The 10,319-nt window shown below is 38.5% G+C and overlaps 1 protein-coding gene across 1 annotated transcript; it reads right to left on the bottom strand.

The window, feature by feature from the left end:
• Window positions 1-8,670: 8,670 nt before the first annotated feature.
• LOC117953040 (trace amine-associated receptor 13c-like) lies at window positions 8,671-10,013 on the bottom strand. Its single transcript, XM_034885751.1, has 2 exons — window positions 9,841-10,013; window positions 8,671-9,490 (listed from the first exon to the last, which is right to left on the bottom strand). The coding sequence occupies exons 1-2, from the start codon at window positions 10,011-10,013 to the stop codon at window positions 8,674-8,676; spliced, it is 990 nt and encodes a 329-aa protein (XP_034741642.1). The 3' UTR covers window positions 8,671-8,673.
• Window positions 10,014-10,319: the final 306 nt, after the last annotated feature.

Genomic DNA, 10,319 nt, shown 5'->3' with positions numbered 1-10,319 from the left:
TAAAGTGTCTTGAGATAACTCTTGTTATGAATTGATACTATAAATAAAATTGAATTGAAAAAATTGAATTGAATTGAAACTATCCCTCATCCCTATACAGGCAACCTTTGCTGATAGTAATTTACAAGGTCACATAAATGCTATTGATAACCCATGGGTAAAATGCACTCTTAATGTATGGAAAACTATTATAATAGAATATAAATTAAAGAAGGATATTGTGCCTCTTAAATGGTGTACATACGACTCAGAGTTTACACCAAATGGATTTGATACTAGATTTAAGGATTGGACGGATAAAGGATTAACAGTTTTATGTAATATAATAAAAGGGGATATAATAATTAGTTTTGAAACACTCAAAGAGAGATATTCATTAAAGCACAAGACTTCTACCGATATTTACAGATGTGATATTTTGTTAATATGAAGATGAAGAATGTGGATGGGACAGGCAAAGTTATAATAGAATTGTTCAGAAAAGCATACAACTCAGATTTATTTGGTAGAATCATTTCATGCATCTATAAATGTCCGGTAAATCTTAAAACACACTCAACTTCCTATATTAAAACAAACTGGGAGAATGAGGGAGGAATAAATATATCTGAGGAAGAATGGACAATAATATGGAGGTATCAATGGAAATGCTCCAGGTCACAGAAATGGAGGGAGTTTGGTTGGAAAATTTTGATAAGATATTTTATTACACCCTCACAGAAATCATATCATGGTAGCAATGCTTCTATATGCTGGAGAAATTGTGGAAACCAAAATGCAAACCATTACCATGTCTTCTGGGATTGCTCTGTCATTAAGGGTTATTGGAGAGAAATGCATAATGCTTTACAATATATTTTTAAATGTGTAATACCATTTGATAGTAAAACCTTATATTTTAGATATATACCCCAAGAATGGTTAAAAAGAGAAAAATATTTAATGAATATATTGCTGGTGGCTGTAAAGAAGAGCTTTACCAAAAAAAAATTTTCACACGAGAGCCCTACCCTAAACGCATGGATGGAAATTACAATGGACATTTACAAATTGGAGAAGATAACAGCATTTTTAAATCATAAAATGGAACAATTTGCTTTGTGCTGGGAAAAATGGACCAAATATGCAACATCTCAAAGACCTGACTTTATTTTCTAATTGATATACAGAATGCCCAGGAAAACTACTCCCTACATGTACATAGTTCTTTCTCTCTTTTTTCTTTTTTTATTGTTTACAAAAAAAAGAAAAGTTTACATTTCTGATGAATATGTACAGCAAACACATCTGTATGGTGTAGGTATGGGCATACATTTGTATGCTGTGTATGTCTTTGATATGAGGATACTCAACATAATATCTGATGTACATCTGATTGAAGTATAATGTTTATATGTGAAAAAGTAAAGGAAAAAAATAAATTAAAATAAAATAAGAAAAGTCCATAAAGACTCTTCAGCTGATCCAGAATGCTGCAGCACGTGTTCTGACAGGAACCAAGAAAAGAGATCACATCTCTCGTGTTTTAGCTTCTCTGCATTGGCTTCCTGTAAAATCCAGAATAGAATTTAAAATCCTTCTTCTCACCTACAAAGCTCTTCATGTTCAAGCACTATCTTATCTTAAAGAGCTCATAGTACATTACTACCCCACCAGAGCACTGCACTCCCAAAATGCAGGGTTACTTGTGGTTCCGAGAGGCTCCAAAAGTAAAATGGGAGCCAGAGCATTCAGCTATCAGGCTCCTCTCCTGTGGAACCAGGTTCCAGTTTGGGTTCAGGAGGCAGACACCATCTCCACATTTAAGAGTAAGCTTAAGAATTTCCTCTTTGGTAAAGCTTATAGTTAGTACTCAGGAGAGTCCTAAACATCCCTTAGTTACACGTCTATAGGCCTAAACTGCTGGGGGACTTCCCATGATGCACTCTCTCCTCCTCCTCCTTCAATCCATCTGTATGCAACCTCATCCTACTAAATTTTAAAACCATAAAAACTATTAAAAATAAACACGATGGTGGCTAAGATGCATCATTCTTACCAGCTCCGCCCTCTTGTCTCATTTCTGGCTCCAAACTAGCAAGATGAAAAATGCTAACTACTAGCTTTATAAGTCCACAAACCAATGGGAGAAGTCACTGATGTTAAGTCCATTGTATTAAGATTCTATGGTTTGTGCACGAGCCACCTAGGCCCAGCCAATCAGCATCCTGTGCAGATCTACTGACAGTGGACAAGTTGCTTTTAAAATTTTAATAGATTACTATTTTCTGTCATTTGAGAGTAATTGGTGATATTACAATTTTGCTCTCTCTGAATTGTAATGCTTTAATTACTTTTGAGTTACTTTCACCAAAATAACAGTAGAATGTTTAATTTCAATGCAGGATTTTTACCTTTCTGGTACCTTTCAGTAGCCCTTAAGCCATATGTGTAGTTGCCTTAATGGGCTAAACTTTACATCGCCAAAACAGGCGGGGGCCAGTGGTCCTGAGCTCATGCATTGTTTGCTGGTTTTCAAAATACTGTAAATTAAGCAGACAAAATTTGCTTTAAATTTCTCAGTTTGTGGCATGTTTAATTTATACTCACTAATAAATAAATTGAAGTGGCGCAAAACAAATGAGCTTCTCTTATGTTTGAGGACACAAAAGATTACACTCTTCCTTCCCTTTTAAAGAGGAACTGGAAGTGTAATCTGATGCAAAGCATTCTCATGAATGCAACTGGTATGACTTCTACCGTAAATACCTTGGCTGCCGAAAGCTAACAGACAACCGGTCATGTGGCAGTTGAGGTTGTGGCGGTCTTGACAGCAGCTGTTACAGTTAAGTATGGATGACAAAAGACCATCACAAGAGCAGTTAAGTTTAGACACCAAAATGACTAGGTAAGACTATAAAAAAAGTTTGTAGTTTGGGTAGTCCACTTAAGTAGTACTCCCGGGACACAAACACATATTTACTGTTTTAAAGTCTTGTTTTCTCCTTAACTTCTTAACTTCAGTAGTTTTTATTCTGTTCCATCAGCCCCTCACTTCCCCCAGGCCCGTGCAGATCCATGGAACTTTCTAGACATGCCACCAGATACCCTGGATTCATATGAAGGCTTTAACTTTTGAAAGAACTTAAAAAAAAAACGTTTTGTTCCCAGTCCATCAAAGCTGGCAAGGCTGAAAACCAACACTGAATGCACATGACATCCCTCAGACGGCACATCATTAAAAACCACCATCACTATCTAAGGGCGATGTTACCACGTGGCTCAGGAACACTTTGAAAATCCATTGTTAGTTAACACAGTTATTTGCTACAGCTACAAGTGCAAGGTAGAACTCTACCATGCAAAGTGGTAGACATATATCAACAACACCCAGTAACGCCACTCTTCTCTGGGCTCATCTGAGATGGACTGCCGCAACGTGGAAAAGTGTGCTGTGGTCTGACGAGTCCACATTTCAAATTGTTTTTGGAAATCGGGAACATCATGTCCTCCGGGCCAAAGAGGTAAAGGACCATCCATATTGTTATCAGCGCATAGTTCAAAAGCCAGTGTCTGTGATTGTACTAAGGGGTGTTATTGCCATAGGCAACATTAATGCTGAAAGGTACATGAAGTTTTGGAGCAACTTTATAGTAAAAGTGTTGCCATTCAAGCAACGTCTTTTTCATGGACGTCGCTGCTTATTTCATCAAAACAATGTCAAGCCACATGTCACAACATGACCTTACTTCCTGCGTGTCTCCCATCAAAATAGCTTTGGTACTATTCCGTACATTCTGGTACGCTGCGGCTGCACTACAACCCTAACCCTATTTACCGGCTAAATCATCCACAACATTCACCAGCTAGTCGCTAACTGTGTCTTTGTGTTGCTGACCAGCACTGCACTTTGGTACAGCGGGTATTTAGAGAGTTCTAAAAAAAAGTAGCTTATGAAAACATTAACAATAAAGAAAATACTAATGTGTTAGGCCTTAAAAAAAAAAAAAAAAAATCAGTGAGTTAAAAACCCTTTGTGAAGCTGAGAGGATGTGCAGAGTCCTGAGATAATTCTCTGTGGATTTGTGACTGACAGCGAGCTATCTGACATCTTACATTGTTATTAAGTCCCTTTGATTATTAACGATCTGAAACATTCCGATTGATTAAATTGTATTATTATTGTACTTATGGCAGACACTACTAATATCAACTAAAAACATCACTGTTCAGTAATGATTGCATCAGATGGTTTTTTTTTTCATGCTGTCTTCACACCTTTGATTGCAGTGACACCTCATTGGTCGAGATGTCATAATCTGACTAACCCGTGCAGGTGTGAACAAACTTCCTGTCCAGAGGGGATCAGTACATCGCCTTTAGGAGCCACTAACGGGCTGCAAAACATCGTTCATAGAGAGGCAGAAATCTCACGGGACCTTGTGTGTATGACGAGGCTCACTAAACAGGCAAAATAGGTAAATGGTCATTTGTTTCATATTTATTTAAAAATTATAAGAAAAAACACACTTATCACTTCAAATAAACCCTTTTATGATGATATATTAAGAGATTCAGAGCTAGTAGCAAAACTCCTTGTACTCTTCTACTTCCAAACTCATCTACTTCTACACTCCACCACCCAACATCCCCCCCCCCACCCATTTTCCCCGGGAGACTGCTGTTTCTCATTGCCCTCTGCTGGTTTCCTCCTGTGGTGAAACTTCTCTTGTATTTCTACCAATTTATGATACAGTTTGACAATGTTTTCCTTTTTGTCATATCAACCTATTTTTGGCAAAACGCAGCAAGTTTAAGCTCTAAGACTCTTAAGGTATACAGTTTCCATCCAGAGCACAATTCAGCTGAAACAAATGTTGTCATGGCATGCATGTGATGCATCCTTCTTTGAGGAAGAGAGAAATGTAGAATAAACAAAATACTCAAGCCAGAAGCTTATGTATCTGCATTCCTTCCTGAAAATTAAAAGAATAGTTTGGTGCCCATTGAAAATTGCTTGGCCTGTGGTATCGCCGCTCGGAGCTTTCTCTGAAACCATTGTACACCAAAACTACCTGCAAATGGACCCCAAAACACTGTATTTTCAAGGCAACTCTCAGCAACTCCATATGATATAGTGTCATAGAAAGAAGCCTTTTTACTGAGTTTCCTCTTACTGAAATGCTCTGAATGAATTTATTTATTTATTAATATCCAATATCGAACACTGTCCAAATGACGCCAAGTAACTCTAAATAACTAACCCAAATGCAAGTTTAAAGGGTACCAGGAAGCATGTGAAGTATTCGGATGAACAGTTCGTGAGCTATTTAAGACAATGTACACACACGCACTCACACAGAAAGGGTCACATTCAACGACACTTGCGTAACCAGAGGGAAATTAACATTTTACTTTTAGCCAAACCACAATCTTTTTCTAAACGCCATATGGCTCTACGCAAGTCCCGAGAGCGTCCAACACTGACGCCAAGAGTCCGACCAAGCGCGTTTAAATATGACGTTGAAGGATCGTTTGTGGTTTGGTCAACATCAAACGCCAAAGGCACCTGACCAAGCATCGCTTTCTGGTGCGATGGGAGTAAGAATGTGCTAGAAATATACACTGTATTTAGGTTCATAGTAAGAGCGATCTCAACCTTAACACTAAAGTCACACAATAATATGTGTTATATTTAGCTATTAGACAATGGACATTAACCAATCAGATTGCATGATTTTAAGCTATATAGTTTAAAATCATGCAATCTGATTGGTACGTTTCTGTGACACGTGTGTCAAGAACGTGACACAAACTCCGGTCTCCAGGGTGAAAGTCCTGTGTTGTTCTTTATAGTACGTCATCTTAAAGCGCTGTGGAGCTGCTGCTCTGCCCGGTGCGTTCCATACATGCCGAGTGGTGCTTTTTGCATCGTAATGGACGCTGAGGGGCACTGCCCAGCGTCCGTATTTTCTGAGTTGAGACGGAGAACTTGGCTTGGCCAACTAGAATTACCATTTCTTTTTTGATCTCTTGTTTGACTTCCTTCCTTGTGGTTTTTTACCGGCCTTTGTAATTGTCTACTCAGCCTGATGAGTTCCAGCTGTTCATCCGATCACCTGTCGATGTCACAGCCCTCGTTGTCTCGTGTGTTTAGTCTGAGTTCTCCCCTTTGTCTGGTGTCAGTTCGCCATCGCACCTTGTGTTTCTACTGTGCAGTACATACATTTGTTCTGATGCAAATGCTCTTCTAAGTACAAAAACTTGCAAAATAGCAGGGTGTTCAAATACTTATTTTTCTCACTGTATGGTCAATCACTTGCTAAGCCCTTTGCAAAGTGTTCTTACGTGTATTTTATGACCAATCTTTAACCTGGGATGAACTTAACTCCCCTTCAGGGTTTGAACACTAATAACACAATTGTCACATTAAAATAATATAAATAAACACAGGATAGATTTCTTACAAGTCTGATAAATTGAGAGCTCCAGAGCTGATACATATCATAACAACACTAGTTTTTGTGCCCACTACTCCATCTGCTTCTGCACTCCTACTCTCCAACCCTCCCCATTTTCCCAGGAGACCCCTGATTTCATTGCTCTCTCCTGGTTTCCTCCCAGGGTCAAAATTCCCCAATAGTTCTCCCAGTTTATGACAAATTACCACACCATTTTTTCTTTGTCATCTCAACCTGTTTCTGTCACTTCACAGCGAGTTTAACCCCTACGTCTCTGAACGTCTACTGTTTCAATCTAGACAACAAAACACCTACAAGAAATGTTTGTTGTGGCATGCAGGTGACTCGAAGGGGAGCCTAGTCTTCCTCAGAAAGAGAGGAATAGAGTACTGTATATCTTATCACAATTTTGCTAAATATAATACATTTTTGGTTGTTTAATTAAGTGAAAAAAACTGTTTTATGGTAGCTTTTTTCAGTCAATAACTCCATTGGAGTGTCTTGCTCTTTCATTTACTTTGGGGTGTACTGTATTTCTCAGCTCTGGGATCAGTGTGATTGGCAACATTTTATATACTTTACGTACCCAAGGAAATTTCCAATAAATCCCTTGATGATAATTAAGGGCCGAGCAGCAAAGCTTGTTTGGATTTTAGCCACAGACAGAATGTCACTGAGCACTTTGTAGTGTGGATTTTTCAAGACACGTGATAAGTTCAAGAATGGGAACATTTTAATTTTTTAGGGACACATTTGACACCTGTCTATGGCCTAATTTGATCCTACTGTGTTTTTACTTTGCACTTGCTTATGGATCATTACAAAAAATAATGCAAAGTGATTATCTTAAAAGAAAAGAGATAGCGTCTGTTGCATAACATACATTATGAACAGGTGACTAAGTGGCCTTATATTCTGTCTGATTATATTCTGTCTTTCATTTGAACTCGGCCCTGACTAGTCCTGGTCATGGACTCGACAAAGGTTGACTTGACTACACCACTGTTCATCTTATCATCACTGCTTTACTTCATTTCTATCCAGCAAAATACAAGTCAACAGCTCCATCTTCTGGCGAGTCAGCAGAGAGTAATCACTGGGGCAGTTTAAGTTTGCAGATAATGTAGCTGAACAATGATTGATGCGTGGTACAGGCTGCTATGATAAGGGGGTTTCTGAACACATCTGTCATCCAAATGGACCAAAAAGTGGACCACCAAAAATTTGACTCAGGCTTTAACACCTGTCTCATTTAGTTTGGTTGAATCACACTAGGGTTGGTTTCCCCCTTTCCAACATGTCATTATTGTGTCTTGTCATTTCACATCAGTGTATAAAACTGATAAAAAGACACAATATGACAATTTGAATATGTATGTTTATTATCATATGCCACTTATCAACCAATCCTCTATGCTCTGTAACATTAAATAAATTACAATTCTGATGATTTTCTAATAAAACTGATACAAAATTGCAATGCATTGCTCTTTACATAATTTATTAAACTTGAACTTTCTCTGTCCTATGATTACATGTTTCTCTGGAAATGTGACTGCAATGATCTGGTGAACTGTAGATAATCCTGTCTTTTCAAATAATCTATTATTTTGTTTCTCCCAACAGGACTTCATAGTGCTTTACATAATTATGTCATAAAGACAATATACTGTATGTTAACCAGGGATCACATATGAATTGACACTAAATTGAAATGATTACAACGACTTTGTAAAGGGCCCAAGATCTTTTTGTACTGACAGTTTTATGTGAAACACAACTACAGTTAACAGCTGATTTTTTTCTATACTTGGTGGGAAAGTGGGGCTGTTCTTTTTTATCAGTGAAACAGAGGCAGAGCAGGCCTGGGATTTCTGTTTGCAACAATATCATCATAAATCACAGAGATGATGCTTTGACAAAACATAGAGACATAAATAGCTTTCATAGCGCTTTTGTTGTGTTGGGTTGAAATGTTTCATGTCACTAGTGATTACCTAGAAACAGTATATGGTGCTTATGACTCTTTCTTTAAATGCAGCAGCATCAGAGAGACACAAAACACAACAAGATAAAGGTGAAGAACAGGCCTTTACATTTTTGATCATACACTGTTTACACTTAAACACAGGAAAGAATATCTTCAATTTCTCTATTTCAAAAGTCACACACTGAACATATTCATTCATTTAATCTTTAGACCATGTCGGATCCCAGTCCCTCTACAGCCTCTCTACAGCATGTTGGTCTCACAGGAGCCAGGCTGCAGTATCTGAAGAGTAACTATGAGTTTAACTGCTTTTCTAAACCAGGGGTAAAACAAGGCATAAATCACAGGGTTTAGACAAGAGTTAAATTGACATATAAAGAGAAAATAGGATGCAGATGAAACATTAACAAAGCTGTCACCTGCAAGAGAGACACAGTAATATGGGCAGTAACATATTAGAAACACAACTACCAGAACACCAAGAGTCCTGGCTGCTTTCAGCTCTGATTTCTTTGCCTTTGGAGTCACTGACAGCTGGAGTGTGACAGCTGTAATGTGAGAGCGCATGGCACGGGCCTGAGACACAGCCACGGCAAATACTCTCAGATACAGAGCTATGATGACAGTAACTGTGACAATTAAGGACAAAACAAGATCCATTATTCCTGTGAAATAGTCAACAACCAAAAAACATTCTCCGTAACAGGAATTATACCTCCCTGGTTGAGTCAGGTCATCCTTCACAAAGAGAAAGCTGTATGAAGCAGAACAGAGCCAACACAGAAAAACACTGAGTTTAACTCTGTTCATTGTGATTCTGGTGTTGTAATGCAGAGGGTCACAAATAGCCACATAACGGTCAACTGATATGAGCACTATGTCACCTAGTGAGGATACACTAATGATGATTGAAAGATAATTATAAAGAAAACACACAAAGTCACCAAGAAACCAGCAGGATGTTTTTTTGAGGATTTCTCCCGGCATCAGCACAAGGCCCACTAGAAGGTCTGAGACAGCCAGAGAGAGGAGGAGGATGTTGGTGGGTGTGTGGAGCTGCCTGCAGGGAAAGAGAAAAGTAGAATTAAACCAACAACACAGACAGAAAAACCCTAACCAGTATTACAAATTAAAAACATTATAATAGTATATTTAATTCAATAATAATTTTTGAATCCCCACATCAGTAAGATTAGACAGTTAAAATGACTTGGTTGAGGTCACGGTGGTCAGAAAGCAATGATTCATATTGGTAACAGAGTTGACATGAAAAACAGTCTCTGGCATCAAAGTCATTTGGAGCAACATTATTCAGAACTAATTCAAAGACAATTCTTGTAAATACACATCAGCTGTTCACATTTTAGAATTACAAATCCTGTAAAGAGAAGCAAAGAAGTTAATATCTGCCTGAAGTGTGAGATTGAGATGATGATGAGCAGGTTGAGAGTCACAGTGTTCAGAGAGATGGAGTAGCACACAATGTAAATGAGCAGTGTTTGGGGCCAAGGAGACGAGGGCTTCCTGCAGGAGGTGTTTGGGAACTGTGGAAAGCAGAGCTCAGCTCCGTTCTCAACCTCCATCTGCAGAGGTCTGCAGATAGCTGCAGCTCTGGCAGCTTTCTGAACAAACCTGAGTCGTGTAACTGATTTATCTCTCTCTCATTCTCTTCATCCCCTCCTCTTTCTCGGTCCCTGTTTGACTCTGATGCCCCTCCTCCCTGACTCTGCACATCCCACCATCATCTTAATCACTCTCTCTGTAACCCTGCCTTTCTCACTGTCTCTCTAGCCAATCTCTCTTCTGTCATTTTCTACCATTGTTTCCTTTTCTTTGTCCTATTATTAATAACTTTTCAAGTTTCTGAAATAGAAGTCTTCGATTTCCAG

This window comes from Etheostoma cragini, chromosome 11 (assembly GCF_013103735.1).
Source record: "Etheostoma cragini isolate CJK2018 chromosome 11, CSU_Ecrag_1.0, whole genome shotgun sequence".
Classification (NCBI taxonomy): domain Eukaryota; kingdom Metazoa; phylum Chordata; class Actinopteri; order Perciformes; family Percidae; genus Etheostoma; species Etheostoma cragini.
The sequence above is the reverse complement of the archived record's forward strand: the minus strand, read 5'-3'. Positions and strand labels throughout refer to the sequence as shown.